Below are 19,671 nucleotides of genomic sequence, written 5' to 3' on the forward strand. Positions count from 1 at the left end.
AGTTTGGAGGTGACAGGTTCTCTTCATGGAACCTGCCCTCCCACACAGAACAAAGCCATTTCTGACAGGTGGCGCTGTGATTACGGCGCTCCGGTCTCAGTGATCACACAGAGCAGACGAAGAACGGACGTTCCCCGCTCTCCATCCTAAGCTCGTGTCGTGGTCCCGGGGACCCTGAAAACCACGGCGGGGACCAGACAACATTGCTGCTCGTTTGATACAAGTGATCTGATTTAGATCACTTGTATCAAACGTGCAGCAGCTCTCCCTGTACATTTAGCTTTGCTTGCCCGAAGCAGGGGTAAATGTACAAAAAAACTATCTGCACGACGCCCGGAACTGCATGTCCCAGGCGTCGGGTGGTAGGAATCCTGGCCACCCCATCACAGGAAGCTGCATAAGGTGGACTTCACTGGCAAGATCAACAAGTATTTGTTGGACTTTGCAGAGGGACTAAGAAAAAACTGCAAGTTTAGATGCACTTATTACTAAGTGCTGCAGCACATATAATTTTAATGGGAGGCCAACATTCTACATTGAGGAACCTCACCATTTACAAAAAAGGGGCACTGCATATAAAAACGTTTAAATGTTCACTCGGCATGGGTCGCTTACTCACAGCAAGCATCCTTCACTGGCCGGGGCTGCGTGATGTGCCACCAGCGCCAAAGTCACCATTGTGACAAGCGTGAGGATAACGTATCAATTCCACTATTACAGTGTGATCAGACTTTGGCTGAATCTACTACTTTTTTTCAGATTCACATACGTTTTCTTATAACTGTTCAATCTATTATCAATATTGAGCTTTTTTTTCATTATGCTATATGTTTGTCGTGTAGCCCTGATGAAGGGAGAGTGTTTTTGCCCCTGAAACACGCTGGCAGTTTTTGGTTTGATCGAATTGTGAACAGTTAAAGACATATTTAGACTCTTTCTCCTTTTGGTTTGCCCCCTTTATATCTAAACATTGAGTCACTTTTGGTTACCCAACAAGCGAGGTCTGTCTTGTTTTGGGGCTGCCATGCCAGTGTTGAGCTTATTTGCAAACTTTCCTGCATCTGGAGGATTTGAGTGAGCACAGAAATCTCAGCACCTCTTTAATGTGTTCCTCAGGAAGTCAGGGGAAATCTCTCTAACAGTGCCCATTATGTCAGTAAAGAGCTGACGGGTTCTAATCCTTCTCTACTTTATCTGCTATCGGAATTTCCAAATGACTCGCAATAAAGTGCTGGTTTCCGGACCATCCCTGGCTTTTATACCCCAGTATTTCTTGAGACAGGCTTTACTGTATTAAATTGATTTGTGTTTTCACAATGACTTGTATTTGGATATGCAATAGTAAAATGTTTATTTATAGATGAAAACATATGTGTTCAGGATACGTGTGCAGGAATGTAAAATTTGATGGCTCAGTGCATGCACGGTTGGGCAAAACTGAATCATTTTCCATTGTGCTGTCAGTCAGCTTGACGTGGCATGGAGGCGTGTATGAACACGTATAGTATGTGTGTGGGTTCTCCAGTGGGTGGTAGGTTGATTGTGCTGCTATAACAAAAAAAGGAGTGCCTGTTCAATCAGTATGTATATATTTTTGGGTGATAACAGATGGTAACATTGTCTGTCTTCTCTGGGGTGGTGATATTGAAATGTCTGCAATAAGTTCCAGGTATGCATACTGGCTGCTTCCATTATAAGGGCGAGGTTTATTTTGTTATGGTGAAATCAGTAGGAAGTAGGGCTGAAACAACTAATCGACTAAGTCGATTATAATCGATGATGAAAAACATTTTACAACGTTTTCCATCATCGATTAGTTGACATTCGGTTAGTTGCCCTGCTCGCGTCTCCACACATGCCGCTTTTCACGCCGCACGCCGCTTCTCCTCCCTGCCTCACCCAGCTCTCACTGACTTGCCGCGGCCAGACCCGCCCACACCATCTACGATCGGCATAGGGAGACGGGGAGAAGACTGAAGCCGGGAAGAGCAGGCGTGGGGGGACGGCAGCTGCCGGCTGACAGGCCCACGATCTCACGGAAAAAAGTTGCTTGGAGACTGCTCAGGTAAGACTGCCTGCACTTTCCCCCCCCACTTGGTACATTGCTCTGTATTAATGTATTGCTGGGATAGTGGGATTTGTATTCCTCTATAGCTGATGGTACATTGCGCTGTATATTATACAGCGCAATGTACCATCAGCTATAGAAGAACACAAATCCCAGCAATACATTATACACTGTATGTATAATGTATTGCTGGGATTTGTTGTATTCCTCTATAGCTGGTGGTATTCTGAATTGCGCTGTATAATGTATTATTGTTGGGATTTGTTGTATGCCCCTATTGCTGGTGGTATTCTGCATTGCGCTGTATAATGTATCATTGCTGGGATTTGTTGTAGTCCTCTATAGCTGGTGGTATTCTGCATTGCGCTGTATAATGTATCATTGCTGGGATTTGTTGTATTCCTCTATAGCTGGTGGTATTCTGCATTGCCTGTATAATGTACTATTGCTGGGATGTGTTGTATTCCTCTATAGCTGGTGGTATTCTGAATTGCGCTGTATAATGTATTATTGTTGGGATTTGTTGTATGCCCCTATTGCTGGTGGTATTCTGCATTGCGCTGTATAATGTATCATTGCTGGGATTTGTTGTATTCCTCTATAGCTGGTGGTATTCTGCATTGCCTGTATAATGTACTATTGCTGGGATGTGTATGTATAATGTACTATTGCTGTGATTTGTTGTATTCCTCTATAGCTGGTGGTATTCTGCATTGCCTGTATAATGTACTATTGCTGGGATGTGTTGTATTCCTCTATAGCTGGTGGTATTCTGCATTGCGCTGTGTAATGTAGTATTGCTGGGATTTGTTGTAGTCCTCTATAGCTGGTGGTATTCTGCATTGCGCTGTATAATGTACTATTGCTGTGATTTGTTGTATTCCTCTATAGCTGGTGGTATTCTGCATTGCGCTGTATATTTGTACTATTTTTGGGATTTGTTCTATTCCCCTATAGCTGGTGGTATTCTGCATTGTGCTGTATAATGTACTATTTTTGGGATTTGTTCTTTTCCTCTATACCTGGTGGTATTCTGCATTGCCTGTATTATTGCTGGAATTTGTAGTCCTGTAGCCGGTGTCATTCTGCATTGATTGCTGTATAATTTTACACTTTTTCCATTTCACTATACTGTGCACACCACACTTTTTTTCTTTTTTTTTTTTACTTCCCCCACTTCCATACAAACTAGTAGTCCATCACTGGAGCGATTTTTTAAATCCGATTAATCGAAATTAATAATCGGCTAACCGGTTTTGAAAATAATCGTTAGCTGCAGCCCTAGTAGGAGGTACCACCAAGAGGTGGGTAAATGTAGAGTGCCAAGAGGTAACTGGAGGTAGAGCACCGAGAGGTGGGGAGGGAAGTAGGTGGGGGGGGAAGTACAGAAGGAAGAGGTGGGTTAAGGTGGAGCACCAAGAGATGCGTTGAGGTGACTCAACTATAGGCAGGTGGAGAACCCAGAGATGGGTGAAAACACCCATAGTTCCCATATAGCCAGGGGCATAGTTGGGATGGCAGGGGGAGTTCAGTGCTGGGGTTCTCCAGGAAATATAAGATTTGGCCCAACAAAAAGACCTAAACAGAACTTTTGGAAGAGCTGACTTGCTTCCACCCTTCTTTGCTTCCTGAATCTCATTAGTGGTTTGATTAGGCCACCTATTTTCTTTTAGGAAGGATTAGGGGAGTAGAGCTAAGCTTGACCTATACAGAAACGGGCAAGATTTGCATATAACTGCAGCTGGCAGATCCAAAGATTTCACTGAAGGTGACCTCTGCTTTATACATCTTTTCATCATATGCTCAGTTTGACTTCCCAGGTTCACGATGTGTCAACGTTTAAGCAAAAGTGTAAATTTTAGTAAGTTTAGCAACTCCTTTTTCTGAAAGTGTATTTACACTTTTGCAGTCTAAATTGAGAAAACTTCTCTATGTTTACATGTTCCTATTCACACCGCATATTTAAAAATAATTAAATTAAATTACCTTTCAGATAGCTCTCTATTTTGCAGGCCTTTGCAAGCTGCCCCTATAGGAAGATTAAGGACAGAGGGAGCTTCCTCTCATTAACCTACAATGCTTCTAGATGTTTAACCCTTTGTTAGTACAGACAGTGTTCACATCTAGTTTACAACTGATAATGAGACCTGCAAGCACCATGCAGACAGGGTTAACTATCGTGAACATTACCCTCCCCGCCCTCTTCTTTACACTGCATAGACAAATCACAGGTCTGCTTTAAAATAATACATGAAAATTTATATATATAAGGGTTGCAACAGTCAAATTTTGTTTATTTTAATTGCCTACCCAGGAGACGCCCAAGTAGATATACATATGTTGTAAATTGTCAACATAAGTATAGTTACTTGGCCATATCCTGAGTTGGCATTTATAATAAACAAAGTCTGAGTGCTGCAACCGTTCGTTTTCTGCTTTTATATGTACTAAGGTCTATTGGGACAAGTCTGTGTTGCGAGCTCCAGGAAGAGACTGATTCAAATTAGGGAGTGCTGTCCACCCGGGTATTGTGTGTGTGTGTGTGTGTGTGTGTGTGTGTGTGTGTGTGTGTGTATATATACAACGGGACTTACAGCGGAGTTAAGTAAGAGCATCAGCATTTTATTATGACAATAAAATGTTGACACTTTTACTTCTCTGCTGCAAGTCCTCTAAGTGCCTGTATACCTCCTTTTTGGATTTGTATGAATATTTGGATGAGCATCCAGGCATTTACTTTACAAACAGAGGTTGGTGGCTACTCCTGGGAATATATATATAAATATAAATATATGTATATAAGCTCAGCAAACACTTAAAGATCGCCAGATACTGCAAACCAAACACCAGACAAATTATTTATGAGAAATTTTCTAATGTAAACCTAGCTGGAGACTCTCCAATCATGCAGGCTTTTTTTTCCCCCAAGATATTGGTTTAGCTTACTATGGGACAGTAAATAGGATATTACATTCTCATGGATCATTGGAAATATGTTTACCTGTATAGAGTATGGCTTAATGTAGACATGTGAGAAATGGATCTTATGAGTTGCCATACAGCTGAAATGATTGAAAATGTGAGGTTACAAGGTGCCGCTGACTATATTATAGTTATGGAGACACCAAAAAATGTGCTTCATTTTGTATCCTGTAAAAAGATGTCTATGAGTTGTAGTATTAGACAACAGTGCTATGTTATACAAAAAACAATCCTTAGTGCAGTCAAAGTGACACTAAACTCAGGAGTTAAATCTTAAAAATGCATTCAAGTACACTAACTATTATGAAAATTGTATTTTTTTTTTGTGCATCACTCAGCTGTAGATCCTCAAATCATCTCTGAATTGGTGCTGACACTGTCCTTCATTTTGGAGGGTGGCTACTTTCGTTGCCCATGGTCCCTGTGTGTGTTGTAAAGTAGCCACCGCTCCAAGCTCACTCCTGTGATAGACTATAACTTTAATACAAATTAGTAAGTATTAGTAACACTAAGGCCTGGTTCACACCTGGGCGTTTTGTAGCGCGTTCCTACGCTCTGCAAAACGCTCAAACACTGAAATCCCATTATTTCCTATGGGTATGGTTCACACCTGGGCGTATTACAGGCCGTATGAACGCGCTACAAAACGCCCTACACCCAAAGAAGTACAGGAGCTTCTTTGGGGCGTTTTTGTCTAGCGTATCCATTGGCATACAGGCAGGTAGCTCTCGGAAACACGCGTTTGTTGCATGTTTTTTTTTTTACCTCGAATCGCGGTAAAAACGTGCGACAAACGCGCATATTCGATACGCCTAGGTGTGAACCCAGCCTTAACGTGAGATTGTAGTCCATCACAGCAGCGAGCTTGGAGAGGTGGCTACTTTAAAACACACACAGCGACCATGGGGGACAAGAGAAGCCACCTTCCAGAAGGAAGGACAGTGTCACACAAATTCAGAGATGATTTTAGGATCTGCAGCCCATTGATACATATAAGCTACATTTTTGTTAATGGGAAAGGTACTTGAATGTATTTTTTTTAAAGTTTTAATTTCTGAGTTTAGTGTCACTTTAAGTTATGTGTTCAGTGAGGCAGACTCCTTTTTTTTAAGACTTCATAGACTCTCGTTTTTTTTTTTTTTAACACTGCCAACATTATACTCATTGTACCGATGTGATTGCTTGTTGCACCCTTTCAAACTTCCCCACCACTGGTCCGCCACAAACGTTTGTATTTGTCTCTTGTCAATATTGTTTTTTTTTTTATTTTTATACTATTATCTTCTTTCTTCCATCAGCTGGCAGCCATGGACCGGATGAAAAAGATCAAAAGACAGCTTTCCATGACCCTTCGGGGTGGGCGGACATTGGAAAAAAGCCCCGGAGACCATTCAGAACCCATTACTTTGGAGGACAATGGCAGCAGTGATAATGGTAAGTGATGCCATCCACTGAAGAAAGGAGGATAGGATGGATCTGATGGGTGAGAGGGCACAGGTGAGTGTATTCAGAGGTCACTAGCATCTCAAACTGCAGTAAGAGCAAGGATGGTGTATTGGATGGAGAGTCCCAAACTGGAGGTGTCTTGGGTATAAGAAAAGGAGGTATTATGGAAGTGGAAGATAGCTGATTGCAAGCTAGCCTGGGAATACCCTTCGCATAGTTCCTAGCAGAACCCTGGTGGGTGTGTTGTGAGCTATGGGTACCTCGTTAAGGAGAAAGGCTACTCTTTGTATAAAAGAAAACCTTAACATTGACAATGATGACCGATGAACACTTGACCTGGTAGAAGGCTGGTATAGGTAAGGAACACTTAAGGAATCTTTTGTAAGGTTGACCTTACAAATGTGAGAGACGTGTAAGATTGCTAAGCAAAAGTAAACTTAAGTATCTAGGCCAAAGTTTTTTCTTTTTATGTTTTGGGTAGACTGGAAAGGTTTGAATATTTGCCTGCTGCCTTCTTCCCTTTTGGGAGATTTTCCCATATATCATGTTGTAGTGACCAGCTGTCATCAAAACATGATGATGAAGAAACTGCTTGGGGAGACACAATCCTTTTGGGAATGAATACATAACTGAAACAAGAGTATATAACTGTTTACATAATGGAGCACCCCAGGGCTTCAGAGCCCTGCAAGGTTTCTGGCTGTGCATTCTTGCACTTCTTAGTTAAAGTACAACTAAAGGCTTCTGTATAACAGTTTGAACAAGTACAAATCCAGTTACTTTGGGATCCTCCTTCATTCATGTCTCACAATCTCGTCTTCCCAGACACTGCAGCTCACAGTGGGAAGGTTTCAGCAAAAGAGGTAGTGCTGTGAATCCAGAAAGCAGTGGGTAGGAGTAGCTGTGACCAGGTGCTGTCAAGCTACAGGCTTGTGAATCAGCAGTCTTAATGCTGATAGCCACACTCCCCTGGCAGGCCCAACAGGTATTCATGGAACTTTGAAGAGAAACTTTGCAAGAGAAAACTGTAAGTGCAGAAGCAATTAAGTGTTGCAGCCTTTTTTTTTTTTTTTTTTTTTTGGGAGGCCATAGTTCTACTTTTATTTCAGGCGCTGAAAAGTGCATATAGGTACACTTTAAATGTCAGCCCCTCAAGAAAGTACTTACCTTTACCATGGGATTCAGCTCTCCCTGTTGATCACTGTTCTACTTGGACCTTTTGGGTTAGGGGCTTGTTTTTTCATGGATATTGCAGGCTGTATAAGAGCGAGAACAATCGCTTGTACACCCACCTGTGCATTTCAACTGGTTCAACTGTGGCATACCCCTACATTCCTAGGATTTCATGCTGTTGCTGATCAAGTAAACCTCTGTGGAGGTGCATGAAAAGCCTTGCCTAACTTGGGACAGCTGTGATCTTGTCTGTTGGCCATCTGTTGGATGACTTTCACGAATGCATCTCTTCTCATATCTTCGACAATCCAACTACACCCATTGGGTGGAGTAGCACCCTGTGGCTAGGTTAAGCAGCATATTCACTGCAATTTAAAATGAATTATAGGTGAAGAGGCTTGTTAATTGTATAGTTCAGAAAAGCCAAGGGCAGGATCATTGTTGGGGCGCCGTGGTAAGTCACTTGATGGAGATTATCGATTGTTGAAGCATGTGTTTTTCTGCCCTTGAAAAGGTAGTTTGCCCACAAACCAGTACTTAAAGGAGGCCCCAATGGTGAGTGCCCGCTTTGCATGCTGCTGGTTTTGGGTTAAAATCTAGAATTTTTTTCCTCCTTTTTTTTAAATTTTTATTCATTTTAGTTTTGTTTTTCCGTTTTAATCTGTATTATTTTTGTTTTCTTTTAAGTTAAGTTAATTTTATTCTTCCCTTGCTGTTTTTTCCCCTTCTCTGGCACCTCATCCCCTTTAAATTTGTCATTTCCCACTTTGTCCACCATTCTAATCGCCCTCTCTTTCCTTTGTCTCTCTACTAACTGTGCCATGGCTACTGTTCCATTGTCTTTGCTTTCCTTGTCTCCATTACTCCATCCTCCTTTTTCCTGCATTGGTTCTTTGTCCTGCCATGTCCTTGTCTTTCCTCTTCACTCCTTCCCCCCTTCATCCTGTCCTGCCCCCCCCCCCCCCCCCCCCTCAGAGCCCATCGTCAGAAATGGGAGAAGCCTCTCGTCCCACAGCATGCAATCCTTCCTGCACCACTACACCGCCAGCTCCTTCCAAAAGCCGCCCATACCCCGGCCCCACAGTGCCGTCTGCAGGAGTCTCAGCTCTTACCTGAACCGGAGCAGCCGACTAGGTACGTGTGTGCGCGCCCCATCAAAACAATCAGGCCTATTCAGTAAGGCAGCGCAAACGATAATGTGCAGACTGCAGTAACCCTTAGCTACTAGTTGGATTTTACACATCAGCAAAAGATGAAATTTGATTGGTTGCTGGGGGTTTTGAACAATGCCTTACTAAATAAGCCCACAGGTGTGCACATAAGAACACTGACAGGTGTGGTCCTACCGCCATACCTCACTTTGCTTGTGCACACCACCAGGTCGTGTTGTGTTTGTGTGTACGTATCGCTAAGTGTGTATCTTTGTGAGATAGTCTTCAAGTCTTGTATTTAAGATGTATGTCAATATTCCATATAAATATATATTTTTATATTGTATACAAACCTCCCATCGGCCATTAAAGGGCCTTTTCATAACCTTTTTTTTGTCCTATGTATACTGCCTGGCCAAACAAAAGTCCCCAACTGGATTTAGCTAAGCAAATGGGTAAGAGCCCTCCATTGGATAATTACTGTAGTGATTTTAATAAGTTTTATCTGACAACTTATTTAACCCTAACTGATGCAGTGAGTAGCTTCTCATTTCTTAAACAACCAGTAGACACATCCTGTGGTCATGGAAAGATATGTAATTCTTTTTTAGAAGAGTCAAATTATTCACAGGGCTCCAATAGTGTAAGAATGGTTCAGGGAGTATGCGATATAATTTTCACACCTGGATTGGCCACCACAGAGTCCAGACCTTAACCCCATTGAGAATATTTGGGATGTTCTGGAGAAGACTTTTTACGCAGTGGTCCAACTCTCCCATCACTACAAGATCTTGGTGAAACATTAATGCAACTCTGGATGGAAATAAATGTTGTGACATTGCATAAACTCATGGAAACGATGCCACAGCTATGTGTGCAGTAATCAAAGCTAAAGGTGGTCCAACGAAATATTAGAATGTGTGACTTTTTTTTTTTTTTGGCCAGGCAGTGTATTATTTTATTTTTAGGGACAAAATAGACATATTGTTTATTATGGCATTTTTAAATCTAATTTCTATGACCATATTATTTGTCTTGTCAAAGGTAATTAAAATGTAAGCTTCCCTTGCTTCTTTTTTTTCTCCCTCTATAATTGGAGTAAAGTCAACCTTCAATTCTCTAAACATGTAAACATAAGTATCCTCATAATCTGCTTCATCAACTATTTCAAAAGCACCTTGTATTTCCTGAAAATGCGAAGACTAAACGGAACCTTTACTGATATGTAAATTTTGACTTTTTGCCAAAAGTCAGCATTGAAAGGAAGTTTTCCTCTCTATCTCTATCCACTCCTTCGGCCTCCGACATACATAGAGAGCAGTAACATTATGATGTGTCTTTGATGTTTGGGCTGTGATTGATAGCTTAGCTCCACCAGCTCAAGGCTATGTGTGACACAAGAAGTAAGTGCCCAGGAAATAACGGTCACTGGCTACAGGCTGCAGAGAAAAGGGTTGCTTTAAAGGAAACCCATTATGAGAGAAACCTAGAGACTGACATCACTGACCTCTCTCCTGGAAATGGTAGTTACCTGACTGTCATTCTGATCCTCCTAGTTATTGAACTGGGGCAAGCATGGGGAATGGAACTTTTGAGTTTTGTGCAACTCCAACTGGCATGATTGTTCCAGTAAAGCTGGTGAGTCAGTATTGCAGGCAATCAACTAGCATTTTCAGAAAGTGGCCGCTGTATTTGTCTCATGACAAGCTTGTTTAAACTCCTCCCACAGATCTGTTATCCTTTTTTTGAGATTTTTAAGCTTGGTATTCATATCCTGATCTACCTTTACGCTATAGCTTCAATCCAGACTATTGCGTATGTGATACTTATATTATTTATGTTAGGGGGTATCTAAAGCCATTACCAGCCTATAGCAGCAATACTAAGAAATAGCAAGAACCTCTGTCATTTAAAAAAAAAAAATTTTTTTGCCACCTGTGACCCATTGGAGAGAATTCAATTCACTTCCTGCCTCTGAGACACAAGAAGAAGTGAAAGGAAAGTTCCTCAAAGTGAGAGGAAGCGCCCTTTTAGTCACCGTAACAAGTGTCCCCACCTCTTGTTTCGGCAATATTTTGGATTTCCCATAGTTTGTCACGCAGACAGTGGGCACCAGAACAGATTGGATAAAGCTCTCTAGTTCTTGTAAAGCTCTGTTAGCTTGTACAGGAATGTCAGTCTAACGCAACCTGCTTAAAGGAGGGGAGAGCACATGGATGACTTAATCAGTGTTCTTCTGCTCCTCCATTTCCATACAGCAGGAGGAAGCAGAAGTTCAGTAGCAATTTCTGTCCTCTGTAGGCATTCAGCAGATGGGTGCCATTGCCAGAATTTCAGGGTGAGAAGAGGTATGGAAATACACCCATGGAGGATGCTTGTAGCTGTGGGGTTATAATTGAGACCCCATTGTTATGATTTTTGCCTACAGCTCCGCTTTTGAGAGGTAGTTTATCATGTGTAATGGTTTAAGAAAAATGGCAGCCACCACTTCATAGTAGACGGAGCTCATGTTAAGCCTCTGTAGACCCTTACCTATTTTTTCCTTCTTTGTGGGCCATTGGTATTTCCTCCTATTTCTCCTTCAGAAAGAGATGTAGCTGTCACTGTGAACCATTGACCACTTTCTAAAAGCCTTTCACCTATTTAACAATACATATTATTTTATATAGGCACTTTTTTTCCTCAATGAATGCCACTGGCGCTACTTTCCCCCTTGACATTATAACACTGATACTACTATGTCTCAGATAACCAGGCACTAGCTCTGTCTCCTGCCTAGGCCCTTAGAAATTTTTACTAATGGCAATCTACATACAGATTATAGACAATTTACAGGCTTTTTATTCTTTTGCATACTTTATTTTTCTTTCCCTCCACATTTGTCTTTACAGTGGCCATTTTTACTAAGGGCAGATTAATCCATCTCCCTTTACTTCCTGGAACTCTGGCACAAGTGAGTAGGACATGTGACCATGCACATCATCTGAGGGGGGGAAAATGATTTTCCCTGAGATCTTGCAAGATTTTGCTGTTAACAGGTGATATTTCCAAGCAATTGACTGCAGATGTAACCTTTCAGGATGTATCTCTCAAGCATGGGTTACATCACTAATGGCTAAGAGGACCAGGAAGTAGAAAAACAATAATTGTAACTAAAAGCAAAATATGTTTGCTTAACTAATAAATGGACCATAATTATATATAAGCATGCAGAGCTGCACACTGATGTGATTTTTTTTTTTTTAGTGAAAGGGGGTAAAGGTCCACTTTAGAGATTTTGGCTAGGCCCATCCTATTTCTTTTGCCTCTCTAGCACTATAATGGTGGTGGATTTACTACCCCTCCAGCACCATAACAGTCAGCTTTGACACATTCATGGTTCTAGCAGTGCCTCCATGCTATTTTGGTTCTGGCGAAGAACTGGACAAATCCCAGGAGTCATATATCCAATGAAACAATCACAGCTGGTGTCTACTATGGAGAGTGTGCTTGCCTTGTCACATTCCCTCTCTGCTCGATGTCTTTCCCAGTTCAAACATCCAAGGCGGCTTTAAATTTGATTGGTTGCTAGGATAAGTTTCCTAGTACTGATGCAATGTGAAAGTCAAAGAGCAAGCAAGGAGTCTGATGAGAGTGTGCTTGGAAATGCCTCCAGAAAGGTTAACAAAAGGTGTTCCCAGATCCTTGCAAAAAGGCACTGGAGAGGACTAATACCCAAAAAAAATGCCTGCATCAAAAATGGTGGCCTTGAACCAATTGTATTCATTTCAAAGCTTCATTTTAAAGTGACATTAAAGTCAATTCCCCCCCCCCCCCCCCCCCATGTTAAGTAAAACACTTACCTTAAATGATGTCTCCTAATCCCATCTTCCTCTTCTTTTCAGCCTTCTCTCCAGCGCTGCGGCGTGTCTCCGATCCAGCGCTGACTCCTCTGTCCTTGCTGGCACTTCCTGTCCCACAGTGTCTGCATGTGGGTGCATATGTCCATAGACTTACCTTGCGTCTCTCCTCGTCTCCCAGCTGAAAATCCGAACTGCACATGCGCCCACCCCAAGATGCTTTGCGGCCGCCGGAGCAGTTTCGGATTTTTGGACGGGAGCGAGCGGTGAAGACAGCGGTAAGTTTAAAGTGTTTTTAAAAAAAACTCTTTGCATATATCTATTGCTTGCTAGCAGTAGATATATGCAAACAAAACGGAGGGTTTAGAAACACTTTAAGTTCTGAGGTTGTGGACATTTTAGAGCAGCATCCACAAACCTTACAGTCCTTTCCAGGACATGAGATTGAAGGAAAAATTATATTCCAGGGCTTCAAGGATTGAAATATTCTGAGGATCGGAACACATCTTTTCTTGCTGATCACAAATAAACTTATACTGGATGTCTAGTGGAATAGTGCTTTTTTTTTCCTTCCTATCGTCCTTCATATCCCGAAAAGGAAACCCCTAAAAGTATCCATGGGATTAGAAAGCAGCCTACTTACTTACCTACACAAACTGTTTACCACATGTTTTGAAAAGCTGAATTGTTCAGAGCTCTTCACACCTACCACAGAAGTCCATTACAGGAGTCCGCACAACATTTCCAGTAGTTAGAAAGACTACAAAAAATTTAGTACAAGCTGTAGTTTATTTTGAGGCTCATTGACCACCAGGTTCCTGTTCCAGCCTTTATACATAACATACTTGTTTCTGATGTGTCTGCTGTCCCACTCGTTCCATAAAGTCATGCTCTGTTTTTCTTTTTTTGAGAAACTTTTTCCACCATTGCGCTTTGCTTCTTGATGGCCAAACTTCACTCCATATAACTTAGCTTGTCCGTCTCAGCTACCTAGTAGGTTCAACAATATACCTACACAAAGTTTAGTAGCTATTCTAGAAAGGCGTTCCACCTCCCAGACTTGTTTTCTTGTGCCCTCAGACTTGCTACCCTCCTTTTATGTGACCTGCTTCTTTCTTCTGCGTAGAGATTGTACATGAAGACCTAAAGATGGGTTCAGATGGAGAGAGCGACCAAGCGTCTGGCTCCTCAGATGAGGTTCAGTCACCGGTGCGAGTGAGGATGAGGAACAACGCAACTCGCAAAATATCCACAGAGGTGAAACTGATGGGTTTTATCTCCACCTTGCTGTTTGTGCATAGGTTGACCACAGCACAGTTCTCTTTTGTAACAAACCATTAGAGGAGACTTGCAGTCTCTGACCTGCTTTTTAAAGAAGAATACTTCTCTTTCCTATCCTTGCATTACAGGTGTCCCAACCCCTCAGTGGTGCATGCTTGTTCTAGGTTAGTGGCCCACTAGGTAGCAAAGGAAGCATAAACATGACAGCCCTAGAGCCCGGGTTTTGTATTTTACCCAAGTCCTTGCAGAATTTAGGTTTTAATGTTAATATTCTGAATAAAGTGTGTGTGTGTGTGTGTGTGTGTGTGTGTGTGTGTGTTATCTAGCCAGAGATGTCTTGGAATGTGCCTTCTCCCATTTACTTTGCTTCTTGCTCTTCCTCCAGGATATTAATAAGCGTCTGTCACTCCCAGCGGATATTCGTCTTCCTGAGGGTTACCTGGAGAAGCTGGCTCTTAGTAGCCCTCCATTTGATAAGCCCCTGAGTAGGCGGTTAAGAAGGGTCTCTCTGGTAGGTACTGCGTGTCTGGAAAAAAACATTTGTGTTGATGTGGAACTTCTTGTTGTCGTCTTGTCCCTTTTTTTTTTTGGTTTCATATTTGTGCTGATTTACATTTTTCCCTTTTTAGTCAGAGATCGGTTTTGGAAAGTTGGAGACTTATGTCAAGTTGGACAAATTGGGAGAGGTGGGTAACCAACATTGACAAAGGTTTTGGGAGGAGGTAGACTTGATTTGGGCAAGAATGTCCGAAGTCTGTTTTGGGAAGAACAAAATGTAGGACATCAACACAAGGTCTTTGTAATAGAAATTATGAGGGTGAATGATTTTGGGAACACTGAGTTTTGTTTTATTTTATATCAGATGTGATCTGAGGTTTTTGATCAAGATTCATGTTAAGTTCTTGATAAAACATATGGTGGGAAGGGCTGCTATGGGTTAATATAAAGTACATCTACTAATTTGCCACATTAAAACTAGTCTCGACTCAAAATGTTTTATATTGTTTTGATAAAACAGGGAAGGAATAGAGCCTTTGTCAAATTTTTATTGCTCTCATTGTCCTTGTCAGGAGAGGAGGTAATTGGAAATCTCTTCAGTGGGGGCACAAAACGAATACACGTTTGGCAGCATGAGAAAGGGTTAGAACTTCTGGATTTTTTTTTTCTTGTCCGTTGAGGGACATAGGAAGACTTTAATCTTCTGGTTATACTGCCACCTATGGGATGATTGGACACTGACGGACAAAAAACTGTAGGTTAGCCCAAGATAACCCCCTCCTACTACCAGCAAGTTTTTCCCTAGTGCCCTAGGAGGATGAACATCTTCAGCTTTGCTATGTGAAAGACTAACCTATTATATGCTAGCACTTTTTTTTTCTTCAATCAAGCTTTTCTCTAAATTGTTACATTCCAGCTACGTGCTGGAGCTCTGTCTCTTTTTTAAATGTAGTTATCTGGCGTAGTTGTCCTCAGCCTGGCGTTCCTGGAGTACCTTCTCCATAAATAATTTCTGCTCTTTTTGATGCAGTGTGCATCACTCTGATACTAGAAGATCAGCCTGTTGCTTGCACCAGTGCGGTCTCCAGCCTTAAGCCTTTTAAAAATCCCTAAGGCTACAAAGACTTTTGCCCACCCCTCATTTAAACTGCTTTTGGAAGTCCCAAAGGTTCAAGGCTTTCTGTGTCTCTCAATAGACAAGAAAGAAGATTTGGATTTTTGTACTCATTGTAAAATCCTTTTCTTGGAATCTATTGAGGGACACAGGTCTCAAACTTCTGTGTTTATGATCATGCTCTTGGTACTGTTTTGCTAAAAGCAAGGGAATGCTGGTAGTTGGAGGGGTTATCCTGGGCTGGCATATGGGTTGTTTTTTGTTTTGTTTTTTATCAGGGTCCAATCCTCCTGTAGCCTGCAATATAACCCAATGGTGAAAAACTTCCCGTGTCCCCCAATTGATTCCAAGAAAAAGATTTTATGGTGAGTACAATAATCCTATTGTTGCTGTTTCTGCTTTCCTGACCATTGACAACTTCTACCCCCTGCTCTTGTCCTGTTGTTACAGGCATAGGAAGTGAAAGGAAATCTCTCCATTACGGTCATAGACAGAAATAAAAATGTGACTGAAATTTTAAGTCTTCCCCAATTTATCCAAAACAAAAAATATGTTTGGAGTTCAACTTTAAGCCCTACTTGGACTTCTGTTGTTGACTGGCCGTTGCTTAGATATCTTTTTTTTGTTAGGGAACCTACGCTACTGTTTACAAGGGCCGTAGTAAACTGACTGAAAACCTGGTTGCCCTTAAAGAAATTCGCTTGGAACATGAGGAGGGTGCTCCTTGTACTGCAATCAGGGAAGGTAAGTGATGAGGACACAGCTGGTGAGTCAGTTAAGTCTGCATAACTGGAAGGTTATTATTCTTTAAAATAAAGCTGTCTTCTGGAACACCTCCAGGGCACGAATCTTTAGCAATGATCAGATGATCAGATATTTTAGCTGGAATAGAAAGTACGTATTGATCAGCTAGGATTTTTGTCTTTTTTTTTTAAGTGGCCAATATTTCTGGTAAGGCAGAATATAGTAAATAATCTTTTGTATATATTTCTTTCTGCTTTCATTGTTTAAACAGTACCATTACTGGTTTCTTGCAGTTTCCCTTTTGAAGGATTTAAAACATGCAAATATTGTCACTCTTCATGACATCATCCACACGGAGAGGACTTTGACTCTCGTCTTTGAGTACCTGGTGAGTGCCATCTCGCAAATGATCAGTACATGAGTCATGGTTCATCAATGGATGACACGATGGAGACTTTGCCTTACTCATGCTGGTTTGTTCATCCATTTGCTTATCTGTGGCCTTAATAATAATTAGAAGACAACAATTGTTAGAGAATTGATTGGATGCCCTGTTATTTGTTGTCAGTTTAGCTTAGAAGAGGACCAGTACTCCTAAATCAAAGAAAAGACACTTTATCTGGAAAAACTACTGCCATATGTATTAACCAATTTTTTATAAAATCTGGCCTTCTGGAGTCTATTCATGTTTGTCCTCGCCTTCGCTTCGTGTTTGACATCGGAGGCAGCTCTAGCTAGACATTAAAGTGAACTTGTCAACTATTTTAAACAGCTTAAAAAACAAAAGACATCTGCTATTATTGAATTGCCCAGAAAACCTAAGGACCCAATAAGAGCACTCACTTTTTACAAAAGGAGTTGCAGTGGGCAAGGCCTATCTCTCAAGTCTACACCTAGTATTAAGCTGGAGACTAATTTCAAAGGGGCATACAAAGAGGGGGAGGGTTTTGTGGCCAGCATGGCTAATGACAGGCATTTTCCTGCGGAGTCTGTTGAACTCAACAGATGTAAAATGTATTCATTAATACTTCAAAAGATGCATTTTGTTTAATGCAGGCAGTGTAAGTACCTACATTTGGCTTGATTTTTAGCCCCTTGCAATCCACTGCACAGGAAAGCTCAGACTGGGAGGGTAAGAAACGGCACGAAGGAGCCAGTTTTGCTATAGTGCAAGGAGTATGCTTTAGTAGGAGAGAGCAGAATGACAGAGAGATGAACCCATCAGCCTGCTGCTTCTCCCTTTACTGTTGAATCACAGGCTGGGGGCACAAAACCTGTGAGTGTTACTTAAAGTAGCATTAAGGTCTGGGCATTTTTTACACCCAGACCTTAAACAGCCCAGCACCTTTTTTCTACCCCAGTCTCCCCCACACTTAGCTGTCAGCTGCGCTCGTCCCCGCCGCCGGTCCCGAAGCGATCCTCTGTACCCCGAACGTCCGGGTTGCGGGGGAGGATACTGATGGCAGAGGAGCCATAGGCTCCTTCTTCCATCAATCAAAGAGGGAAGGGGCGTGGCCTGCCACAGGGCTGTGTGTGTCTATGGACGCACACAGCCGCTGCGCGCACGGGGGCCCTCATTAGAGCCATGGTGGCACCCGGGCCGGGGTAAGAGCATGGCAGGGACCCACTAGAAAACGAGGAATGAAGTACTTTTAAATAAAAAAAAAGCAACATCCTCCAGTAAAGGAGGGTCTCCCTAAAGGAGAAATTAAAAAAATAAAATAATTGGCTTTAATGTCACTTTAACTGCAGTAGAGAAAATCAGGCCCTTATAATTCCTATGACTGCTCCTGTAACCTGGTAGTTTTGGGTGCTCTCAACTTTAAGGGTGTTCCAGCTCCCTCTTGTTACATTCTCCAAAATATAAAATAAATCCAAAATCCAGCAGGGATGGTGGGAACTGTTTATAATGTTCACAGAAGCTGTGTAGACCCAACAAGTCAGAACAGAGATCTCGCCAATACAGGCCCTAAGAGATGGAAGGAATGGGTCGAGGAGTTTAACTCTCCAGCATCTACCAATCACTGAAATGTTAGTTTTGGGGTGGACTAACCAATGAAAAAAACATTTCTTTATGATCACCAACCAGTCATGTATCACCTTTTAATCCTTTACTTTGAAAACTGCTTCTTCCCACTCACAGGACAAAGATTTGAAGCAATATCTGGATGACTGCGGGAATCTAATAAACCTTCACAACATCAAGGTGAGGCAGCAAGCTGCGTGCAGGGGGTACAAGTAAATGTGATTTTGTTTTTTGTGGTTAAAAAAATAACAATCTCGCTTTTCTCAGCTCTTTCTTTTCCAGCTTCTCCGAGGGCTCTCGTATTGTCACAGACGCAAGGTCCTTCATCGAGACCTGAAGCCACAGAACCTGCTGATAAACGAGAAGGGGGAGCTCAAACTTGCTGACTTTGGTGAGAAACAGAGAATACCTCTTGATCTTGCCAGAAATGCAGTGTCCTTGTCACTTCCTGTGAGATTAAAGGAACACTCAAACAACTTTATCTTTATTGTGTAAACTGCTAATCCCATCAATTCATATTTGTCACAGCCGTAGGGGCTGGCAAAACAGCTTTCTTTTCATGCAAAGAAGTGAAATATTGTACAAGAGAGCTCACCTACTGCAGTACATACTGACGCCCTCAGTTCATACAACCCCTTGTCTCCCAGCATGCAATGGATAAGTTTGGAAAAAAAAAGTACACATGGTAAACTAGATTGAAGACATTCTTTATATTGGATATGGAATACAGTAACGGGTAACAGGCACTTTAGGAGCACCCCCGCCCTACTCAAGGTAATGCACTTGTCCACCCCACTCACTTTAATTGGCAATCTGGGAACCCCTTTTCTGTACCTTTTTGTAATGCAGGGGAGGTTCCTAAAACATTTATTGCAGGTTTCCTATTGTCTCTTATAGAGAGAGTGAGTAAATTCAGTGGAATTTTTCACAGCAGTCAATCAAGTTTGAATCTTATTGGTAATGAGGGAGAGGACACTGCCCAGCATAGATTCACAATGCAGACCTACCCACCCCACATGTGATGCAATCTCTAGAATGGGGAATGCGGATTGCAGAGAACCCAAATTTAGCATATTATTTTGCATTAATGTAGTCCCAACAAAAAAGGGAGAATTAGTGTCACTCTTCTAATCTGAGAAAATGGAGCAGATACTGCTTCTAATTACAAAGGGGAAACAAGCCGCGTTCTTCATTAGGAGTGATCTGCTGCGTTTTGTATGCCATGTCTGTGCCAGTCATTACATAGTGAGCAGGAGAGCTGAAGATACTTGCTCTGTTCCTACCGACCCCGCCCTGAAATAGGTCTATATGCTTTGGTAATGTGGCCTGTGCTACTCACACCCGTTTTG

General features: G+C 41.9%; 1 protein-coding gene across 2 annotated transcripts in view; it reads left to right on the forward strand.

Annotated features, from left to right (window-relative positions):
• Positions 1 to 19,671, forward strand: part of LOC108801242 (cyclin-dependent kinase 16-like) — a 27,007-nt gene that overhangs the window by 7,143 nt on the left and 193 nt on the right. Inside the window, exons 2-10 of one of the 2 annotated variants that reach the window (XM_018573177.1) lie at positions 6,349 to 6,484; positions 8,645 to 8,803; positions 13,786 to 13,916; positions 14,326 to 14,451; positions 14,570 to 14,626; positions 16,182 to 16,296; positions 16,590 to 16,684; positions 18,440 to 18,502; positions 18,590 to 18,713. In XM_018573177.1, the coding sequence (XP_018428679.1) occupies positions 6,358 to 6,484; positions 8,645 to 8,803; positions 13,786 to 13,916; positions 14,326 to 14,451; positions 14,570 to 14,626; positions 16,182 to 16,296; positions 16,590 to 16,684; positions 18,440 to 18,502; positions 18,590 to 18,713 (997 nt within the window). In that variant the 5' untranslated portion in view covers positions 6,349 to 6,357. The remainder of the gene's footprint in view (positions 1 to 6,348; positions 6,485 to 8,644; positions 8,804 to 13,785; positions 13,917 to 14,325; positions 14,452 to 14,569; positions 14,627 to 16,181; positions 16,297 to 16,589; positions 16,685 to 18,439; positions 18,503 to 18,589; positions 18,714 to 19,671) is intronic. The other variant, XM_018573178.1, reaches the window with a different exon arrangement.

Source organism: Nanorana parkeri, unplaced genomic scaffold, assembly GCF_000935625.1.
Source record: "Nanorana parkeri isolate BGI_ZX_2015 unplaced genomic scaffold, ASM93562v1 scaffold2263, whole genome shotgun sequence".
NCBI lineage: Eukaryota > Metazoa > Chordata > Amphibia > Anura > Dicroglossidae > Nanorana > Nanorana parkeri.